Source organism: Pelophylax lessonae, assembly GCF_965119305.1.
Source record: "Pelophylax lessonae genome assembly, chromosome: 4".
Taxonomy (NCBI): Eukaryota; Metazoa; Chordata; class Amphibia; order Anura; family Ranidae; genus Pelophylax; species Pelophylax lessonae.
The window spans coordinates 609,991,828-610,015,589 of NC_138771.1; the positions used below are offsets into that span (position 1 = coordinate 609,991,828).

At 40.9% G+C, this 23,762-nt stretch overlaps 1 protein-coding gene across 1 annotated transcript in view; it reads right to left on the minus strand.

Moving 5' to 3' along the window:
- The window catches only part of LOC309552826 (uncharacterized protein), a gene marked incomplete at both ends in the record, with an annotated part of 253,908 nt that overhangs the window by 209,446 nt on the left and 20,700 nt on the right, over positions 1-23,762 (minus strand). The window contains one exon of the mRNA XM_082253736.1: positions 7,101-7,827. Within this exon, the coding sequence (XP_082109862.1) occupies positions 7,101-7,827 (727 nt within the window). The remainder of the gene's footprint in view (positions 1-7,100; positions 7,828-23,762) is intronic.

A 23,762-nucleotide genomic window follows, 5' to 3' on the forward strand; every position in this document is an offset into this window, starting at 1 on the left:
GTCATTCAAAGTGTGAGAGCGCTGAAAGCTGAAAATTGGCCTGGGCAGGAAGGGGGTATAAGTGCCCAGTAGGCAAGTGTTTAAGGAATATTGAACTTAAAATTTTGTATGAAAGTCATTTTAAAGATTTTAAATGTAGGTGTTGCATTACAATTTATGCCCCATGCAGTACCTTAAATTGACATTTCTAAAAAAAAAAAATATATATATATATATATATTGTCTGATACCAGAGGTGTTCATCTGTTCATCTCAATAATAAAATGTGCATTCATACCAAATAACTGGAACAGATCACATGACATAAAATCTTTGGATTAGCCTGGGTATTTTTTTTTTTTTTTTTACCTAAAAGGGTTAATTCAATCTACGTCTATTTACACAATGCTGAAATACAGTTTTAACCCTAATAAATGTTGAGCTGTAAGTATACTGAATTTTGGTGTAATCCTTCCCTAAGCACCCCAATGCTGTAGGGCATGGGGGCTGGTATTGGGGGATGGTAGTAGGGGGGCTGGCCTGGCATGCAAGGCTGCTTAGATTTGGAAGGGAGGCCAGGACATGTAAATAAAAATTAGTAAAAATATGAAATTGCTAAATCTACTCAAAATGAAAAACACAGGTTTCAAACTCTCAATGAAGAGATGAACACAGCTCCAAAGCAAAAAGCACTTAAAAATCCACGATCCCTACCTCAAACCATGAAGGAGTTTAAATACCATGCAAGGAAATAAAATAATGAAATATTGGGTCAATTCCATAACAAATCTACATTCCCTAAGTAATAAATTGGATGAATAATACAAAATATCACATCTTCCATTTAAAAAATGATGTGGTATACATGGATGAATGTTGTTTTATTATATTTTCCCCATCGTGTATTGAGTAAATCTGGTTTGAAAATGGGTGAAAACCACTGTGATTAATAAAGTGAATGTACACATTTGAATGTTGTCTGAAAATGTGTAGTTTTTGGTTGAATAGTTGTGTGAATCTTGGATAAAACCATTCATAAGACACCTCCGAATCTTCTCTTTTAAACGTCCCCAATTGCCACAGTCATTTAGGTTAATTTCTGTATATAACATTGGGAGGAAGTCTATTAATCTCCAGCTATTCTATAACTAACATGCCAAGCATTCTCTACCAGCCGAAGAATATATAGGGACAACAAGGAAGCTGGAGGGGTTGGTACTGAAGTTCCACAAAGATCAAATGGTAATAGGCCCACTTTGATCAGCAAATATAAATTTAGCAGTAGATTGTTAAGGTTGTCCCTGTTTTCCCTGATGCAAAACTCTCCTGTCACCAGACAATTTATATCAAACTCCCATTAAGAATTAGAAGACCATCGATGATAAAGCAGTGTATGATTGACCAACAGCAGTACATTTTTAAAAGGGAGAATTGGCCAAAATGTACTACAGAAAAAGAATGACAAGACCCCAGATGACACAGCAGTGTAAAACTGGCCAGCAGCAGGACAGTTTGAAATAGGAAGCCTAGGTCCAAATGTACTAGAGACAAAGTGCACAGGCTGGAGCTTTACTACAAGAATTAGGATACTGCAGAGATAGCAGTGTAAAACTGAGCAGCAGACTGACAGCTTTAACAAGGGATATTATGGCTGATTGGTCTATTTATAGTTGTTTACATTTTTTTTATCTATGGGCATAATTGACGCAAGTGATATAACTTGAGGTGGTTTAGGTGCACACTGTTATTGTATTTTTTGCACTTATCACATTCCAAACATCTATACGGTTTTTCTCCTGTGTGAACCCTGTGGTGTTGAGTAAGAGCTGTCTTTTGATTAAAACTCTTGTCACACTCCAAACATTTAAATAGTTTTTCTCCAGTGTGAACCATCTGGTGCATACCAAGAAACCACACTTCTACAAAGCACTTGTCGCATTCTAACATATATATGGCTTCTCTCCCATGTGAACTTTTTGGTGTTTATTAAGATTTGTTGTTTTTTGCACAAAGCGGTTGTCACATCATGGACATCTAAATGGCTTCTCTCCAGTGTGAATCTTCTTGTGTTGCATGAGATGAGTAATTTGTTTAAAGCATTGGTCACATTCTGAGCAGATAAATGGCTTTTCTCCTGCGTGAATTCTTTGGTGTTGCTTAAGTGTAGATTTTTCAGCAAAACATTTGTCACATTCTGAACATCTGAATTGCTTCTCTCCTGTGTGATTCCTTTGATGAGTAATAAGATGTGACTTTATATAGAAACACCTCTCACATTCTGTGCATTTAAATGTATTTTCTCCTTGAATCTTCTTTTGGTGGTAAGAAAGAGATGCAGATTGTGAGAAGCTCTCATTACATTCCGAACATTTATATGGTTTCTCTCCGGTGTGAATTCTCTGGTGTCTAGTAAGACTTCTCCTTGATGAGAAACACTTGTCACATTCTGAGCATCCAAATGACTTCTCTCCTGTGTGATCCCTCATGTGTATAATAAAATGTACCTTTTTGAGGAATTCTTATCACATTTCAAACATTTAAACATGTTTTCCCTTTCTGAATCTTCCTCTGGTGGTAAAGAAATGTCTTCTCTGAAAACCACTTGTTAAATTCTGAGTATTAAAAAAGTCTTCTCTCCTGTGTTAATTCTCTGATGATTACTGAGCTTCACTGAATAATTTATCATGGACCATATTGCGCTAATTAAGATCTATAGGAATATGAAAATAAATAGTTATAGAACAAATATTGAATACAGATGAATATCAATTTGGGAATAACATGGAATTCTAAACCAGAATTGTTAGTTTTCCAATCACAGTGCAAATGTATATGCACTATATTGTCAAAAGTATTGGGATGCCTGCCTTTACACGCACATGAACTTTAATAGCATCCCAGTCTTAGTCTGTATGGTTCAATATTGTGAGTTGGTCCACCCTTTGCAGCTATAACAGCTTCAACTCTTCTGGTAAGGTTTAGGAGTGTGTCTATGGGAATGTTAATTTATACCTTTATGGACCTTGCTTTGTGCACTGGTCCAAAACATTTGGTGGAGGGGGAGATAATTGTGTGGAGTTGTTTCCCAGGGGTTGGGCTTGGCCCCTTAGTTCCAGTGAAGGAAACTCTAAAGGTGTCAGCATACCAATACATTTTGGACAATACTATGCTCCCAACTTTGTGGGAACAGTTTGGGGATGGCCCTTTACTGTTGCAACATGACTGCACACCAGTGCACAAATGCACTTTTGGAAGATAGGTCAAACATTCCTATAGAGACTCTCCTAAATATACGGACTAAAACTGGGATGCCATTAAAGTTCATGTGCGTGGAAAGGCAGGCACCCCAATACTTTTGACAATATATTGTGTATGTATATATATATATATATATATATATATATATATATATATATACAATGCCTTGAAAAAGTATTCACCCCCCTTGAACTTTGCAACCTTTTGCCACATTTCTGGCTTCAAACATAAAGATATAAAACTGTAATTTTTTTGTGAAGAATCAACAACAAGTGGGACACAATCATGAAGTGGAACGAAATTTATTGGATATTTCAAACTTTGTTAACAAATAAAAAACTGAAAAATTGGGCGTGCAAAATTATTCAGCCCCTTTACTTTCAGTGCAGCAAACTCTCTCCAGAAGTTCAGTGAGGATCTCTGAATGATCCAATGTTGACCTAAATGACTAATGATGATAAATAGAATCCACCTCTGTGTAATCAAGTCTCTGTATAAATGCACCTGCACTGTGATAGTCTTAGAGGTCCGTTTTAAAGCGCAGAGAGCATCATGAAGAACAAGGAACACACCAGGCAGGTCCGAGATACTGTTGTGGAGAAGTTTAAAGCCGGATTTGGAAACAAAAAGATTTCCCAAGCTTTAAACATCCCAAGGAGCACTGTGCAAGCAATAGTATTGAAATGGAAGGAGTATCAGACCACTGCAAATCTACGAAGACCTGGCCGTCCCTCTAAACTTTCAGCTCATACAAGGAGAAGACTGATCAGCGATGCAGCCAAGAGGCCCATGATCACTCTGGATGAACTGCAGAGATCTACAGCTGAGGTGGGAGACTCTGTCCATAGGACAACAATCAGTCGTTTACTGCACAAATCTGGCCTTTATGGAAGAGTGGCAGAAGGGACAGATTTTATCAGGGATACTATGGCTAGTCAGTCAATTTTTAGACCTGTGTAACTTTTGTTTTATCTATGGGTATAATAGGTGTGGTGTATGGGAGTAATTTAATGTGAGGTAGTTTAGGCACACATTCTTCTAGTACTTCGTTTTTTGTCTGTTTTGAAGTGATACAACAAAAGGTAAGTGAGAGTAAATCTCTCCAAGATGAGGACAAATGAAATCTTAGCGAGTTTTTATCTGTACAGGTGTCAACTTTAGAAGATGTCCTTTACACTCATATTATATTTATTTTGGTACATAAACTATATAACCAAAAGTATTGTGACGTCTGCCTTTACATGCACATAAACTTTAACTATAACAGCTTCAACTTCCAGAAGTTTGTAAGGTCAGGCACTGATGTTGGACGAGAACACCTGGCCTGCAGTCTCTGCTCTAATTCATCCCAAAGGTGTTCTATCAGGTGGAGGTTGGGACTCTGTGCAGGCCCGTCAAGTTCCTCCACCCCAAACTCATCTATGTCTTTATGGACCTTGCTTTGTGCACTGGTGCGCAGTCATGTTGGAACAGAAAGGGGCCCTCCCCAAACTGTTCCCACAAAGTTGGGAGCATGAAGTTGTTCAAAATGTCTTGGTATGCTGAGGCCTTAAGAGTTTCCTTCACTGGACCTAAGGGGCCAGGCCCAACACCTGAAAGAAAACCCCACACCCCAATCCCCCTCCACCAAATGATTTGGACCAGTGAACAAAGCAAGGTCAATAAAGACATGGATGAGCGAGTTTGGGGTGGAGGAACTTGACTGGCCTGTAAAGAGTCCTTTGCATTCCATTACACACATATTATATTTATTTGGTACATATTTACTTAACCTTTAGAGGCACTTTAAGACCACACTGCACATTGATGTAAATAGGTGGTAATGCAACAACATTTCTGAAAAAAAATTGCACCATTTTTGGTAATGTAACACACCACAACACACAGTAGTGCATTACCATATGTTGTGATGCACTGCAGCACATGTGCTTTGAAGTTGTGTTTCCCTAGTTCACTAAGGTGGCATTTAATTTGTGTTACCCTGTTTCCCCAAAAGTAAGACATCCCCCGATAATAAGGCCTCCCCAAACATAAGGTCTCCCCGATAATAAGGCCCCCTGAAGCTACCGTAACATTGGACTCTGGACCGTAGCGGCGGGCACCACTGCGCAGCCGGAGAAGACAGGAAGTGCGAGGTCTCTTTTAATCAGAGAGCCCACGCCGCCGCCAGGACAAGCTGCTGCTTGCTGCTCGCTCTGTCCTGATGGAGTCTGGTTGACTCACAATTAGACAGTGAGTCGCGCGGGGCAGGAGTCGGGCACATTGTGTGGACACACAGGGGTGACTGAGGTAGGGGGAAAATGTCTGATAAAGGGGTGGGGGGGATGTCTGGTAAAGGTGTCCACTGGCACAGGGGTGGGGGAGTAGGATCATTTAAAATGACACAGGAGGATCAGAGGGGGCAATCAAAATGACACAGGAGGATCAGAGGGGGCAATCAAAATGACACAGGAGGATCAGAAGGGGAGGGAATCAAAATGACACAGAAGGATCAGAAGGGGTTACAAAAATGGTAATCCCCCCCCCTCTGATTCTCCTGTGACATTTTGATTCCCCCCTCTGATCCCCCCTGTGTCATTTTAAATGACCCCCCCCCCCCCACCCTGATACCCCACTACTACCGTACCGTATACAGGTAATACATTTCCTTTTTTTTTGTTCAACAATAAATGTGTACCATATTCTTCTTCATGGAAAAATAAGACATCCCCTGAAAATAAGACCTAGGACATCTTTGGGAGCAAAAATTAATATAAGACACTGTCTTATTTTCGGGGAAACGGGGTAGTATGCGTTGCAATAACACGTGTCTTAAAACGTGCCTTACTGCAATCCACCGCACTGAAAATGTGTGAATGGGCCATTAAGGTTGGTATATGTGATGAGGTTATTTCATAATTATATGTGCTTTGGACTTAATTATCAACTGCTTTATAGCACTTCTCATGAAGATTGCACATTTTTAGAAAATAACACTTGAAAAAACTTTTCTACATCCTAAAGCCTTTCAAAATTAACTGCAATTAAATACAAAAGCTGTCAAATAATTCAAAATCTTCTATGGTATATAAATCTCTCTACATACAAGTGTAATGAATGGTTTACAAGTATATATATGGAAATATCTACATGTTATGCTTCCCTTTCACCTACAGTATGTACATCCTGCTAAACATAACAGAGGAATAGTGCCGTAACACTAAGTGGGGGATCAGGGTTTTGGCATATAACAAAGGTGTGAATATGGATCACCCACTTTAGAAATATATTTTTCATTCATTATGTAGCAGAATCTTGAAACAAAGAAAATGTAAATATAAAAAGTCACCATGAAAAAGGAATTTTAATTTACTGTACATTTTCCAACTCTATACTGTGATTTTGTTTTCTCTTGTTTTAGCCAGATGTAATAATCTGCTTTACTATATACGGCTTCAAATGGTTTCAGATTTGATTAGTCTCTCTTGTTAAAGGGAACCCACTGAGAAAGTGTAAAGTTTATGTTGCATTTTGACGAGTGGCTAGCATTTTCCTTTCTTGTAAAACACTTGTCACATTTAAATAGTTTTTCTCCTGTGTGAATCCTCTGGTGTCAAGTAAGATATTTGTTTTGTTTAAAACACTCACCACATTTCAAACATTTAAATGGTTTTTCTCCTGTGTGAACCCTCTGGTGTACAGCAAGAACTCTCATTTCTGCAAAGCTCTTGTCACATTCTGAACATCTATATGGCTTCTCTCCTGTGTGAATCTTTTGGTGTAGTTTAAGATGAGTACGTTGCACAAAGCATTTGTCACATTCAGAACATCTGAATGTGTGAATCTTCTGGTGTTGCAAAAGATTAGATGTTTGATTAAAGCACTGGTCACATTCTGAACACATAAATGGCTTTTCTCCTGTGTGAGTTTTTTGGTGTTCCTGAAGATGATTTTTTCTGGCAAAACATTTGTCACATTCTGAACATTGGAATGACTTCTCTCCTGTGTGAATCATTTGGTGAGTAACAAGATGTGACTTTGAAAAGAAACACCTGTAGCATTCTGTGCATTTAAAGGAATTTTCTCTTTGGTGAATCTTCCTCTGGTGGTAAGAAAGAAGTGACGAATGTGAGAAGCTCTCATTACATTCTGAACAACTATATGGTTTCTCTCCTGTGTGAATCCTCTGATGTCTAGTAAGACTTGCCTTTGATGAGAAACATTGGTCACATTCTGAACATTGAACTGGCTTCTCTCCTGTGTGAATCCTTTGGTGAGTAACAAGTTGTGACTTTGAACAGAAACACCTGTCACATTCTGTGCATTTAAATGAATTTTCTCTTTGGTGAATCTTCCTCTGGTGGTAAGAAAGAAGTCCTGATTGTGAGAAGCTCTCATTACATTCTGAACATCTATATGGTTTCTCTTCTGTGTGAATCCTTTGGTGTCTAGTAAGACTTCCCTTTGATTTGAAACACTTGTCACATTCTGAGCATTGAAATGGCTTTTCTCCTGTGTGGCTCCTCACATGTATAACAAAAGGCCCCTTTCTTGAGAAATATTTGTCACATTCTGTACATTTAAACATGTTTTCCCCACGTGACTCTTTTTCTGGAGGCAAAGATATGTCTTCTTTAAAAAGTGCTTGTAAAATTCTGTACCTTGAAATGTCTTTTCTTCTGTGTTAATATTCTATTAATTAATGAGCTTTGCTGAAGGTTTTCTTATGGGTCATAAGATTAACTTCTCATTGGTCATAAGGTCTACGGAAGATATCTGTATAGAAATATAAAAATGATAAAATAAATGTTGAATAAAGATTAATATCAATTTGATAATAATGTTCTTGAATTTTAGACTAGAATTGATTTGTTTTCCAATAATCACAGTTAGAATGGTGGTTAAATGTTTTGCTTGTTTGTATCAAACATTATTATGCTGGGTTTTGGAACCCAGGATCCAAGGTTGACAGTTGTTTGCACCACAAAGCTAGAAGTAAGCTGCACTGAAAGTAATCTACAAATATATTATAAAACGTTTAACCCTCTGGCTTACCTCAACACTAAATAACCTCCTTGAAATTAAACCTCAATTTTAAATTATGCATGGACACAAAATTTCCCCTAATTATCCCTAATCTAGGTCCATAAAATAAGTTCAAAAGTATCTTTCATGTACATTTAAACCAAGTCACCTGCTAATCTTCTACCCAGAATATATCTGTATTTACAGAGATATTCCAACCTAAAATGCAAAAAGCATAAATAAAGATCCGGTCTCTGATGGATCTTAACATATCTACAAATACAGATCGTTGTCCCTATTTACTCAATGCCGGCTGAGTGAGGTTTATTCACTAGGTAATGCTTTACAGACTACCATCGTCCAATCATATTCAAGCAAAAATACTTTTTTAAATTGTTCTTGCACATGATTGACTATTTATTATAAAATGAATTTTTACCATGTTAATAAAGCTAAGGAAATATTATCTGGAAAAGTGAAAATTCCCTTGCAAAGTAAACAATCTATTTGCCTTTAGCAAAGCCACCCCTGTGTGTGCAGTATGTGTTTCAACCAAACCTAGTATTTTTAGTATCTACCATAGAAAATTCAACACAGAATCTCCTATCATCACTACTTAATTAAAAAATAACCTGCACTCTTTTTTGACACTAATAATATTTAAAGGATAAGTTCACCTTCAGGAACATGTTACATGTTCCACCTGTTTTTAGGGTGGAACATGTAACATGTTCCCACTGCTGCAGCAGTTCGGTGATCTGAGCCTTCTGTGTGACAGCAGTAGAGGGAGAAAAGGTCCCCGTACTGCTTATCATTGGTGAAATGCTTTCTAGGTAAGGATTAGTGGAGGGCACTGCACAGACAATGTTTTTTTACCTTTATGCACAGAATGCATGAAGGTAAAAAACCTTCAGCCATTAGAACTACGTTAAGATTATTAGGTGTATTTGTTGACATGCACATCAAATTTAAGCACTTGAGTCCCAGCTGCCATTTTCAAGCATTTCCGGGATAGTGACTATTCATCTCAGGGCCATTTCAAAACAGAAAATGTCTTTAGGGTCTCATGTGAGCAATTAACGCTACTTGCACTGGAACCACCGTCTATGACAGCAGCAATCCACCGCTAAGCCCGGTAGTTGTATCAAACTTCTCCTGTGCTTCCAATGCTTCTAGAGACCACTCCATAACAGAATGCTCTAGAAGCAAATGTAAGCACAATACTTCTATGTTAGGTAAAGCAATTTATCATTCCTATAGTGATCTGGTGCTGGCTGATTGCATCAAGTGCCCAAACAGGTGAAAGCAATGTGATTCAAGTTTTTCGCAATCACAGATCTGTGAAACTTTCACTATTGTGCCAATTTGTGCCCTCATCAACCTGAATTAATCATATCCTATTATTAAATTACTAATTTATGCATACTATTTTTCAAAGCTCTCATAAAGTACCATGTCCAACTTTACTTTGAACTTTGGCATTCTGCTATTTTCCATAAAATAATAATAATGTGATATATTTAAATCAGCAGACTTTGTTGATTTTATTTTGAGTTAAATATATGGTGTTGCAAAAAAAAAAAAAAAAAGAAAAACATAAACATTACATTGGGAAAAATTACAGGAAAATTTATTTATTTAATTATTTATTTTACTTTATATTAGCAATAAAAAAATGAAATACAATTAGATGTTTTCAGATTTCCTACCAAATTAAAGCTGTACTGAAAAATACAATGTATAATATCTTAGTGTAAGACTGCAAAATCAATATATTGCAGCTTACCAATCATTAGATGTGGTGGCTGCATTCGTTTTCTTTTCTGGCTTTTTTCATTCTGTTTTCACCTTGTGATCTTGGCAGTAACACGTCTCCTGTATTAGAGTGCCTCCACTCTGGAAGAAGGAGCACAGGGGGCACCTTTGGACAGCAGCATTGTCAGTCTAAGGGGAGGGGGGGGGGGTATTAGATGGACTAGCAGATTTAAATACACTAGGACTAGGAGATTAGTGAGAAAAAGTCCTGGGGATGCAAGTGGTTAATAGTGAAATTGTTCCCATTTACTTTGGATGCTGGGGCATTTATATTTTCACTACATTTACTTTGATATGTTTTATATATATATATATATATATATATATATATATATATACAGTAGATATAGATATACATATTCAGTAATAGATATATTTTAGATCCTGAGATAGTTGCATATATGTATTTAGTGAAACTGTACAGTGATCTTTCTAAAACCCTTCTGGATGACAGCTCAATACATGTTTTTTTTTTTACTCCAAATCTCTCACTTGATCACCACCTTGCCTCGATATATGTATCACCAACTTGCTTCAGTATATATACCTATTTCATGGGAACTGGTATTTTTTTGGGCTGAGCTATTGGTTTATCTACTTTACAAAATGCTCTAGCCGTATATTATTCCTGAGGGACACAGAGTCAGCTTGTAAAATGAGAAAGTATAAAGGTGAGAGGCAAGTTTTTGAATAAACAGTGATGTATAAATTTCTAACATATGCATGTTCCGACTAATGTAATACAATGTTTTATTAATGAAGATATTAGTATACAAAAATGGTAAAACTGACACAGTGAGACTGATTTATTAAAAGAGTTGAGAATTTTCACTTAATAAATTGTGTGAATTTTACTACAATTAGCAAGCCATGAAAAAAACAAATGTATGTTCACTTATTTCTTCTGCACACGATTAGCTAATTCAAGTGAATATTCCCAGGATGCATTTTGTGAACATTCTAAATTAATTAAGTAAAATAGTCTCCATGCAGATGTATTTCTATACCTATAGAACTTTTATGCATTTTTAATTTATACAGAGATTTGAGAAGACCGTTGGTCCTTATAAATCAGAGTAACTTGTGAAACAGATAACAAAACCATCACAAGTTCCAGTATGAATATATGTCATTATAAAAGTATGGTATATGGATATAAATATATCTGATGGTAAAAACCCACGAATTGATGACAAATGTAAAATGTAATATTTGGGTGTCACACAAATAATAAATGTATCAAAAGACAGCAAAATTATCAAGATGAAATGGTCACAAACATTAATTGATGCTTTTCAGTTTTTATATGAAAAAATACAAATGTTATGACATTTTGTTGTATAGAAACTCCTAATTTACAAAAAAATCCTACTATCTAACATATATACTGTATAAATTCTGATTGCATCAGTGGATTGGATTTTTTGAAACCCAGCAGAAAAAAAGTGCTGCAATGTACTCTACCTGTTGACACCATAGATCACGGTTCAATGGTCATAGATAAACACAAACATCTAAACCATGCAAGTGTACAATTACAAAAAGTGTACCCACCTGGTATAATGTAGTATAGGATTCCTTAGTAGCTATCTTAGTAGTTCACTTGACCAGCAGTTCTTGTAAGTGACTGAGCCCAGCCTCACCTTTTATTTGTTTTACCACCATTCAGTAACATGTGCTCACTTTCAATTGGTTTAAAAGGTGTGATCTACTTCACAAAAGGCATCTTCACAATCTACATAGATAGTTTCAGCTTCTCTTTGTTTCAGCTCTCCATGGCAGTCACAGCCCGGACAAGTTCATTAACATTCTAATATGTGGAGGGAAGATTATAGGAGGGAACATTCATTGAAAATGAATGGCAGTTGTCTCCTATCATTAGCATAAACAACAGGTGACACTATACATATATTATCAATGACAAAAGAGACTGGAGATGGTAAAGCAATGTTTTGTGATCCTCAATAAGATTCAGTCACATGATCCCATGAGCTGTGTAACCATACTGTTCTGTCTCTGCAGATAAATGTCTACTTAGGCGTATGCGTTATGTGTAATGCTAAATTTATATTTAACTTTAATATCAAACTATCAGTTTGGTTAGCACAACATTAAAATATAATTCACAGAGGAACTTCCTGCAGAGAAAATAAATTAGTAGCAGTTAGAAATTAGCTGACCATTTGGTATAGGGGGATCTGTCTTGGTTTAATTCAGTAAACCCAACCTTAGTGGCAAATCCCAGTCAATGGAGGGTGAATCCTGGTAGTAAAATCTAGCATTTTTTAGAGCCAATAGGAAAACTATTGTAAAAAAGGCAATAGGTAGCTGGGCATTGCCATGGGGTACACGTGCCAATGCAGAATAAAATACTGTACAGCCAGGTGTGGGTCTTTTTTTGTGCATCACCGGCAATATAAGGTGTGTGCTTTTGGTTTTATTATCAAGTGGTTTGTAACACTTCCCATGAACATTTCACCCCTTTTGGAGTAATATTCGAAACAACATTTCTACATTTTATATTTCTACATTCACACATCTAAAATTACTTTATATACTATAAATTCCTTTTAAAAATTACTGGAATTTAAAAAAAAAACATATCAAGTACTTCAATATGTTTTATAGTGTAGAATTCTCTCAAGTATTTGTTATAAAGTATAATTTTGTTGGAAAAAAAAAATAAAGTATAATAAGTGGTGTTTATATATATATATATATATATATATATATATTGTACATTTACTTGTTACACTCCTCTTTACCCTATGTATGTCCCACTAAACATAATAAAGGAATGATACAGAAACTCACAGTGGGGGATCAGGGGTGTTGGTACATAACAATGGTGTGAGTAATATATATTTTCATTCCTTACACAGGAGGCACAAGCCAATCCTCCAAACAAAGAAAATGCAAATATAAAAGGTCACCATCACAAAGGAATTTTTATTTACTGTGCATCATTTAAATCTACATTGTGATGTCATATTTCTTGTTTTTTTTTATTTTTTTCAAATAGGTTTTTATTGGATTTTTCAGGATATAACAATTAACGGAAAACTCCATAAATATAATGCCGTATAGAACATTGTAAACACATATTATAGTAAAGTACAGTAGCAATCATAGAACAAACAGAGCACAAAAAGGGGGGAGGGCAGCAGAATTGCAGCTTTAATCAGGGATATTATGGCTGATTGTTCTATTTATAGAGGTTTACATTTTTTTTTATCTATGGGCATAATTGACGCAAGTGATATAACTTGAGGTGGTTTAGGTGCACACTGTTATTGCTTTTTTTGCACTTATCACATTCCAAACATCTATACGGTTTTTCTCCTGTGTGAACCCTGTGGTGTTGAGTAAGAGCTGTCTTTTGATTAAAACACTTGTCACACTCCAAACATTTAAATAGTTTTTCTCCAGTGTGAACCATCTGGTGCATACCAAGAAACCACACTTCTACAAAGCACTTGTCACATTCTAACATCTATATGGCTTCTCTGCCATGTGAACTTTTTGGTGTTTAGTAAGATTTGTTTTTTGCACAAAGCGGTTGTCACATCACGGACATCTAAATGGCTTCACTCCAGTGTGAATCTTCTTGTGTTGCATGAGATGAGTAATTTGTTTAAAGAATTGGTCACATTCTGAGCAGATAAATGGCTTTTCTCCTGCGTGAATTCTTTGGTGTTGCTTAAGTATAGATTTTTCAGCAAAACATTTGTCACATTCTGAACATCTGAATTGCTTCTCTCCTGTGTGATTCCTTTGATGAGTAATAAGATCTGACTTTATATAGGAACACCTGTCACATTCTGTGCATTTAAATGTATTTTCTCCTGGAATCTTCTTTTGGTGGTAAGAAAGAGATGCAGATTGTGAGAAGCTCTCATTACATTCAGAACATCTCTATGGTTTCTCTCCGGTGTGAATTCTCTGGTGTCTAGTAAGACTTCCCTTTGATGAGAAACACTTATCACATTCTGAGCATCCAAATGGCTTCTCTCCTGTGTGACCCCTCATGTGTATAATAAAATGTACCTTTTTTGAGGAATTCTTATCACATTTCAAACATTTAAACATGTTTTCCCTTTCTGAATCTTCGTCTGGTGGTAAAGAAATGTCTTCTCTGAAAAGCACTTGTTAAATTCTGAGTTTTAAAAAAGTCTTCTCTCCTGTGTTAATTCTCTGATGATTACTGAGCTTCACTGAAGAATTTCTCATGGATCATATTGTGATAATTAAGATCTATAGGAATATGAAAATAAATAGTTATAGAACAAATATTGAATACAGATGAATATCAATTTGGGAATACCATGGAATTCTAAACCAGAACTGTTATTTTTCCAATCACAGTGCAAATGTGCACTATATTGTCAAAAGTATTGGGATGCCTGCCTTTACAAGCACATGAACTTTAAATTGCATCCCAGTCTTATTATGTTGGGGCCAATAGGGAGTTGGCCCACCCTTTGCAGCTATAACAGCTTCAATTCTTCTGGGAAGGCTGTCCACAAGGTTTAGGAGTTTGTTTATTGGAATGTTAATGTATGCCTTTATGGACCTTGCTTTGTGCACTGGTCCAAATCATTTGGTGGAGGGGGGATAATTGTGTGGGGTTGTTTTTCAGGGGTTGGGCTTGGCCCCTTAGTTCCAGTGAAGGGAACTCTAAAGGTGTCAGCATACCAAGACATTTTGGACAATACTATGCTCCCAACTTTGTTGAACAGTTTGGGGATGGCCCTTTTCTGTTGCAACATGACTGCACACCAGTGCACAAATGCACTTTTGGAAGATAGGTCAAACATTCTTACAGACACTCTCCTAAACCTACGGACTAAAGGCCCGTACACACGATAAGAAAATCTGAAGGGAAATTTCGTTCGACGACCGATCTGCCGATTTTCGGATTGTTAGTATGGTGCTTTCGACAGCTGACTCCGACTTTTCGGCTGACAAAATCCTGATGTGCAGGCTATAACATTCTTGTTGTCCGTAATACAACGTCCGATTTTCGTCTCATGAGTAGGGATGATCGAACTTTTGAAAAGTTCGGTTCGACCAGAACACCCGAACTTCACGAAAGTTCGGTTCGGATTTCAGAACCCCATTGAAATCAATGGGACCCGAACTTCTGTAATCAAAAAACACCATTTTTAAGCCCTAAAACCCAATAAATGCCCCTAAAAAGTGCCTAGGGTTCTGGGTCATGCCCCAGGGACTATTAATCACACGAAAAAAAGTTCTTAAAAATTGTCGTTTTTGATAGATAGCCAATTATTGAAAAAATAAAAAAAAAAAAAAAAAAAGAGATTTCTTTGGATTTAGTGTCTGGGGGGTCTAAAAGTTGTACCTGTGAAGTTTCAGCTCTGTAGCATGTCCAGAACCAGAATTACAGCATACCAAACCTTCAAAAATGACTTTTTTGCTTAACCGCACCTTTCTTTTGCTCCTAATCAACGGCTCAGCCAATGTGTATGATGGGGACATAATGCAGTGCACTGGGAACAAGATTAGAGGTTTTTTTGGAAAAAGGTGCTGTCTCTTTAAATGTGCATATAATTAACGGGTGTATTTCCACAATGGGGCTTTTATTACCAAATGTTTCAAGAAGTCCAAAGATGTATGTAATTGCACTTTATTTCATGTAAAATGGTGTTTGGTGCACTTTAACTTGAAATCTCACAAGAAACAGACATATATGCACGGATACATTGAGGGTTAGGGGTAGGGGCCACAATGTAGTGCAGAGTGAACAAGATTAGAGATGTTTTGGATGAATACTGTTGTCTCTTGACTTTGAATAGAAGTAAAGGATGCTTAAAAATTGGGCATTTGGTGGTGCGGACGATGCCTTGACACCATATCCCTATGAAAGTGCTGGTAATGAAAGCAATAATTGCCTTTGTAAGGAAAAAAATTACAATGATATGCATCTGTGTGACAGGTGCGCAAAAATTGTTGTTTGGGTGTTGGCGGAGCCATACCACTGTAAGCCCAAAGAGCTGGTGTTGAAGAAGGCGTAAAAATTATGAAGGTGTGCACCTGTGGAACAGGTGCGCAAACATGGTAGTTTTGGTGTTGGCGGAGCCTCCCCACCATAACCCCAAAGAGCTGGCTTTGAAGGAGGCCCAAAAATTGTAAAGGTGTGCACCTGTGGAACAGGTTCGCAAACATGGTAGTTTTTGTTTAGCATAGCCTCCCCACCTTAACCCCAAAGAGCTGGTGTTGAAGGAGGCCCAAAAATTGTAAAGGTGTGCACCTGTGGAACAGGTTCGCAAACATGGTAGTTTTTGTTTAGCATAGCCTCCCCACCTTAACCCCAAAGAGCTGGTGTTGAAGGAGGCCCAAAAATTGTAAAGGTGTGCACCTGTGGAACAGGTTCGCAAACATGGTAGTTTTTGTTTAGCATAGCCTCCCCACCTTAACCCCAAAGAGCTGGTGTTGAAGGAGGCCCAAAAATTGTAAAGGTGTGCACCTGTGGAACAGGTTCGCAAACATGGTAGTTTTTGTTTAGCATAGCCTCCCCACCTTAACCCCAAAGAGCTGGTGTTGAAGGAGGCCCAAAAATTGTAAAGGTGTGCACCTGTGGAACAGGTTCGCAAACATGGTAGTTTTTGTTTAGCATAGCCTCCCCACCTTAACCCCAAAGAGCTGGTGTTGAAGGAGGCCCAAAAATTGTAAAGGTGTGCACCTGTGGAACAGGTGCGCAAACATTGTCGTTTTTGTTTTAGCATAGCCTCCCCACCTTAACCCCAAAGAGCTGGTGTTGAAGGAGGCCCAAAAATTGTAAAGGTGTGCACCTGTGGAACAGGTTCGCAAACATGGTAGTTTTTGTTTTAGCATAGCCTCCCCACCTTAACCCCAAAGAGCTGGTGTTGAAGGAGGCCCAAAAATTGTAAAGGTGTGCACCTGTGGAACAGGTTCGCAAACATGGTAGTTTTTGTTTAGCATAGCCTCCCCACCTTAACCCCAAAGAGCTGGTGTTGAAGGAGGCCCAAAAATTGTAAAGGTGTGCACCTGTGGAACAGGTGCGCAAACATTGTCGTTTTTGTTTAGCATAGCCTCCCCACCTTAACCCCAAAGAGCTGGTGTTGAAGGAGGCCCAAAAATTGTAAAGGTGTGCACCTGTGGAACAGGTGCGCAAACATTGTCGTTTTTGTTTTAGCATAGCCTCCCCACCTTAACCCCAAAGAGCTGGCGTTGAAGGAGGCCCAAAAATTGTAAAGGTGTGCACCTGTGGAACAGGTGCGCAAACATTGTCGTTTTTGTTTTAGCATAGCCTCCCCACCTTAACCCCAAAGAGCTGGTGTTGAAGGAGGCCCAAAAATTGTAAAGGTGTGCACCTGTGGAACAGGTGCGCAAACATTGTCGTTTTTGTTTTAGCATAGCCTCCCCACCTTAACCCCAAAGAGCTGGTGTTGAAGGAGGCCCAAAAATTGTAAAGGTGTGCACCTGTGGAACAGGTGCGCAAACATTGTCGTTTTTGTTTTAGCATAGCCTCCCCACCTTAACCCCAAAGAGCTGGTGTTGAAGGAGGCCCAAAAATTGTAAAGGTGTGCACCTGTGGAACAGGTGCGCAAACATTGTCGTTTTTGTTTTAGCATAGCCTCCCCACCTTAACCCCAAAGAGCTGGTGTTGAAGGAGGCCCAAAAATTGTAAAGGTGTGCACCTGTGGAACAGGTGCGCAAACATTGTCGTTTTTGTCATAACCAAAATGAGGTTCTGTGAACGTAAAGAGAATGAGAGGAGGGTTTGAGGGTGGCACCATGGTCCAGGCTTAAACTGAGGCTCAACTGCCACATCACAACGATAGCCTAGTCTACAAGGTCTGCATCAGGTGCATCAAAGCTTGATATCCACGACTGATTCATCTTAATGAATGTCAAACGGTCGACTGAGTCGGTGGAGAGTCTAGTTCGATGGTCTGTGACGAATCCTCCTGCTGCGCTGAATGCCCGTTCCGATAGGACACTGGAAGCAGGGCAGGCCAACAACTCCATGGCATACTGGGCCAGTTCTGGCCAGTGGTCTAATCTTAAGACCCAGTATGCCAGTGGATCGGATTCGTCACATGAAAAGCCCTCTGTGTCACTTTGTGCCCTCACGTAATCGTCCACCATGTGATGCAGACGCTGTCGATGCGATGTGGCAGCTGAGAGGCCTGGGCGGTGAGGACTAAAAAAAGACCGAAAGGCATCCGTCAACCGCACGCCTTCTCCAACGCTCCTCTCGTGACCACCAGTAGAATCCATGGTAGGTTGTCCCCGCCCCTGCACCCTACGGGAGTCGGGGAACATGTTCACCAGATTCCTCTTGAGACTGTCCTCAAGGGATTTGATCCTGTGGACTCTATGGGTGGATGGGAAAAGCTCCGAGACTTTACACTTGTACCGGGGGTCAAGTAGGGTGGCCAACCAATAGTGGTTAGTCTCTTTAATGGCCTTGATTCTGGGGTCCTTTCGCAGGCTCTGGAGCATGATGTTTCCCATGCGTCGCAAATTAGCGAAGGCCTGAGAAGCTGACTCCTCGGGGTCACTCATAACGACATTATCTTCAACGGGCTCCTCCTCCTCCCAGCCACGTACTACTCCAAAGTGTCCCGAGGGAGTCAAACTAGGCCTTGCAGATTGCCGCATGTCTTCCTCCTCCTCCTCCTCAAACCCTGCAAAAGTTCCCGCAGAATCGTCCTCCTCCTCCTCTTCCACCCCTGGATCCTGCTCGGGCCTCTGGGAGCTAGGCATAATGGGGTCAGGATTCTCAGGATAAAGGGGGCCTTGAGAGGCAAGGAAGTCCTCCTCTTCCTCCTGCTGCTCTGCCTCCAGTGCCCTGTCCATAATGCCACGCAGAGTGTGCTCCAACAAAAACAGTACCGGTAGGGTGTCACTGATGCATGCGCTGTCCCGGCTGACCATCCTTGTGGCCTCCTCAAATGGCGAGAGGACAGCGCATGCATCCTTAATCAAAAGCCACTGCCGTGGTGAAAAGAAGCCCAGGCGCGCAGAGCCAGTGCTGGTGCCGTACTCGCATAGGTATTCATTGAGGGCCCTCTGCTGCGTGTACAGGCGCTGCAGCATAGCCAAGGTGGAGTTCCAGCGGGTGGGCATGTCACAGATGAGGCGGTGTACCGGCAGGTGAAACTCGCGCTGCACTTCGGCCAAACGTGCAGTGGCACTGTACGACCGCCTGAAGTGACTGCACACCCTTCTTGCCATCCTTAGCACATCCTGCATTCCCGGGTACGAGTTCAAAAACCGCTGTACCACGAGATTCAGGACATGCGCCAGGCATGGCACATGGGTTAACTTTCCCTGACGAAGGGCGGCCAGGAGGTTTGACCCATTATCAGTAACCACCATCCCTGGCTGCAGCTGGCGTGGTGTCAACCACCTCTGGGCCTGTGCCTGCAGAGCCCCAAGAATCTGAGGGGCAGTGTGCTGCCTGTCCCCTAGACACACAAGCTGCAGCACTGCGTGACACCTTTTGGCCTGAGACATAGAATAGCCCTTTGAACGTTTACGTGGTATCTCATCATATTCAAAGGACCATTCTGCAGAGGAGGGCATGGAGGAGGTAGAGGAGGAGGAGCAGGAGGGGGTAGAAGTGATCGATCTACCCGGATCAGCGACACCACCAGCTGTTTGCAGACGTGGGGGCAACACTGGCTGCAGCACCGAGCCCTGGCTACAATCCCTTCCACTGGCAAGCAGTGTCACCCAGTGAGCAGTGACAGAAATGTACCGTCCCTGCCCATGTTTGCTTGACCAAGTGTCAGCCGTCAAGTGTATCTTACGGCTGACTGACTTGGCCAGGGATGACACTACATTGCCTTCCACATGTTGGTATAGGGATGGCAGGGCCTTACGGGAAAAGTAATGCCGACTTGGCACCTGCCACTGTGGAACTGCACATTTTGCGAAGTCACGGAAGGGAGCAGACTCTACCAGGTTAAATGGTAATAGTTGCAGAGCCAGTAGTTTAGCCAAACTACTGTTTAGACGCTGGGCATGTGGGTGGCGGGGAGTATACATTTTTTTTCGTTCCAGCATGTGTGGAATCGAAATTTGGCGTCTAGATGATACAGCTGGTGGTGTGCTGGAGGTAGATGCGACACTGCCTGCTATATCATCATCCCTGCCAGTGGAGGCTGCCAACAGGTGACGAGTGACTATAGCAGGGCCAGGAACAGACTGATGTGCAGGTGGAGCAGGTGGAGCAGATGGAGCATGAGGAGGAGCGCGAGGAGAACTAGGAGGCCGACTGACCAATCTTTGGCCCTTTTGTGGGTTCTTTAAATGCTCCTGCCAACGGGCCGAGTGGTGGGTTGTCAAATGCCTGTTTAGGCAGCTTGTACCCAGGTGGTTGACATTTTTGCCACGTTTTATACCCTTCTTACAAATCTTGCAGATCGCAACTGTTTTATCTGCATGGGATGTCTCAAAAAAGGCCCAGCAAGATGAGGTGTGTATAGTGGCCCGGGAGACAACAGGTGCGGCCTTAGATGGAGTAGGCCGTCTGCTCTCCCCTCTTGCTTGCTCTGCCTCCTCCTCAACCTCAGACCCAACATCTGACTCCATCAAAGACTGAGCATCAGGCCTGGCCTGGGAGACAACAGGTGCGGCCTTAGATGGAGCGGGCCGTCTGCTCTCCCCTCTTGTTTGCTCTGCCTCCTCCTCAACCTCAGACCCAACATCTGATTCTATCAAAGACTGAGCATCAGGCCTGGCCTGGGAGACAACAGGTGCGGCCTTAGATGGAGCGGGCCGTCTGCTCTCCCCTCTTGTTTGCTCTGCCTCCTCCTCAAACTCAGACCCAACATCAGACTCCATAAAGGACTGAGCATCAGGCTGGAGTAGATGGCCGACACTGTGGTCAAACAGCTCAGCTGACTCCTCTGCCATGTCTGAAATTGGGTCTAAGGGAGGACATGAGGTGGACATGGACTCATCTGTATTTGTTCTGACAACTGCAGAAGACTGACCACTTTTCTCTGCCTGGGTCACTGTAGTTGCAGATGATGCCGATGATGAGGGTTTGTTCATATAGTCCACCACCTCCTGTACATACTGTGGACGTATAGCTTGGCCACTGCCGGAGAACAATCCAAATGGTGGCCTGGCTGAGGACTGACCACCACGTCCACCCCTGCCTCTAGACACCCTAGAAGCTGTGCCCCTTTCCGCAGCAGGGCCACGTATGCCTTTTCTTGGTCTACCAGGCATATTTGTCACTGATGCGTTGGCAACTGTGTGCGGTGAAAAACGCACACTGCTATGCGACCCACAGTTGTCGCTGGATACAGCACAGCAGTTGCGGTTCACGCACAGTAGCAAAGCCTTTTGCACAGTGGACCTAACGCTTTGAACAACAGGCGTTAGGTTGTCACTGATGCGTTGGCAACTGTGTGCGGTGAAAAACGCACACTGCTATGCGACCCACAGTTGTCGCTGGATACAGCACAGCAGTTGCGTGTCACGCACAGTTGCAAAGGCTTTTGTACAGTGCACCTAACGCTTTGAACAACAGGCGTTAAGTTGTCACTGATGCGTTGGCAACTGTGTGCGGTGAAAAACACACACTGCTATGCGACCCACAGTTGTCGCTGGATACAGCACAGCGGTTCACGCACAGTAGCAAAGCCTTTTGCACAGTGGACCTAACGCTTTGAACAACAGGCGTTAGGTTGTCACTGATGCATTGGCAACTGTGTGCGGTGAAAAACGCACACTGCTATGCGACCCACAGTTGTCGCTGGATACAGCACAGCAGTTGCGTGTCACGCACAGTTGCAAAGGCTTTTGTACAGTGCACCTAACGCTTTGAACAACAGGCGTTAAGTTGTCACTGATGCGTTGGCAACTGTGTGCGGTGAAAAACGCACACTGCTATGCGACCCACAGTTGTCGCTGGATACAGCACAGCAGTTGCGGTTCACGCACAGTAGCAAAGCCTTTTGCACAGTGGACCTAACGCTTTGAACAACAGGCGTTAGGTTGTCACTGATGCGTTGGCAACTGTGTGCGGTGAAAAACGCACACTGCTATGCGACCCACAGTTGTCGCTGGATACAGCACAGCAGTTGCGTGTCACGCACAGTTGCAAAGGCTTTTGTACAGTGCACCTAACGCTTTGAACAACAGGCGTTAAGTTGTCACTGTATTTTGCTGCCTAGCAAGCACGTATACCTGCTGTGATACAGCAGCACTGTGCCACGTGCTCACTAAACAGAACCCTCACACTTTCCCTACAGAAACTAAATTTTCAAATCTAACTAATGTAGTACAAAGTTCCCTAACTACACTAGATATCCCTTTCCACTAAATAGAAAGCTCCATACAGCAGAAGACTGACACTGTCCCTTAAGTTTTTTTTTTTTTTTTTTTTTTTTAACTCTAAGAACCAGCACAATCGCTGTATCTAACTACACTGGCTGTAAGCTAAATACAATTCTGCTATATGGAGCTTTAGAACCACTCGATATGTAGGAAATGTAGTGTAGCAAGCAGGAGTCAGACAGAACTGCTTCAACTCTCTTCAACAGGCTCTGGATAACTGTGCTAGGGGTTAGGCGGGGCCATCTTATATAGTGTGGGGCGTATTCACTCCTGATTGGCCTCTGGTCCCCGTAGTCACTCCAATCACGTTCCTAGGAGACTCCTGCCCCCTCATTGGCTTTTGCAGACGTTTCTGGGCCAATCACGGGCTTTTAAAGCCCAGTTCCTGTCCCAGTGCATTTTGGGCGGTTCTGGTGGCCGAATACCGAACTTTTGCCGCAAAAAGTTCGGTATTCGGCCGAATATCGAACATCCAATGTTCGGGTCGAACCGATGGTCGACCCGAACCGTTCGATCATCCCTACTCATGAGTACAGATTTAGACGGGAAAAAAATCTTAAGAGCAAGACTAGACATGCTCAGAGACGAAAGAACACGAAAGAAAAGCAATCCAACACATGACATCACTTCTGAAGTAAAATTCTGTCCTACGGGAAAATTCGTATGAAAAAAACCTCTTCACTTTCCACATCAGATTAGCATGCCACAAAATACGGACGACAGATCGTTCGATAATCTGATCGTGTGTACGGGGCTTTAGACTGGGATGCCATTAAAGTTCATGTGCGTGGAAAGGCAGGCGTACCAAAACTTTTGACAATATACTGTGTATGTGTATATATATATATAAAACTATTTCTGAAAAAAAACCAATATATTTTACTTTTTACTGAAAAACACATCCAATAAAAAAATTGAAAAAAATCGAATTTCTGCATAAATGTAGGCCAATATGTTTTCTGTTACAAATTTTGGGTAAAAAATCCCAATAAGAGTATATTGATTTATTTGCGCAAATGTTATAGCGTATAGAAACTATAGGAAATTTTTATTTATTTATTTTAATAGTAATCGTGGCGATCAGCGACTTATAGCGGGACTGCGGTGGATAAATCGGACACTAACTGACAATTTCACACTTTTTAGGGACCATTGACACTAATACAGTGGTCAGTGCTAAAAACATTCACTGCCATTGTATTAATGACACTGGCTGGGAAGAGGTTAACATCAGGGACAATCAAAGGGTTAAATGTGTACCTATCCAGTGCTTGTGTACTGTGGGAGGTGCTTTCACTAAGGGAAGGCATAGATTTGTGTCACTGCTTTGCAGGAACACGGGATCAATGCCTTCCCAAACT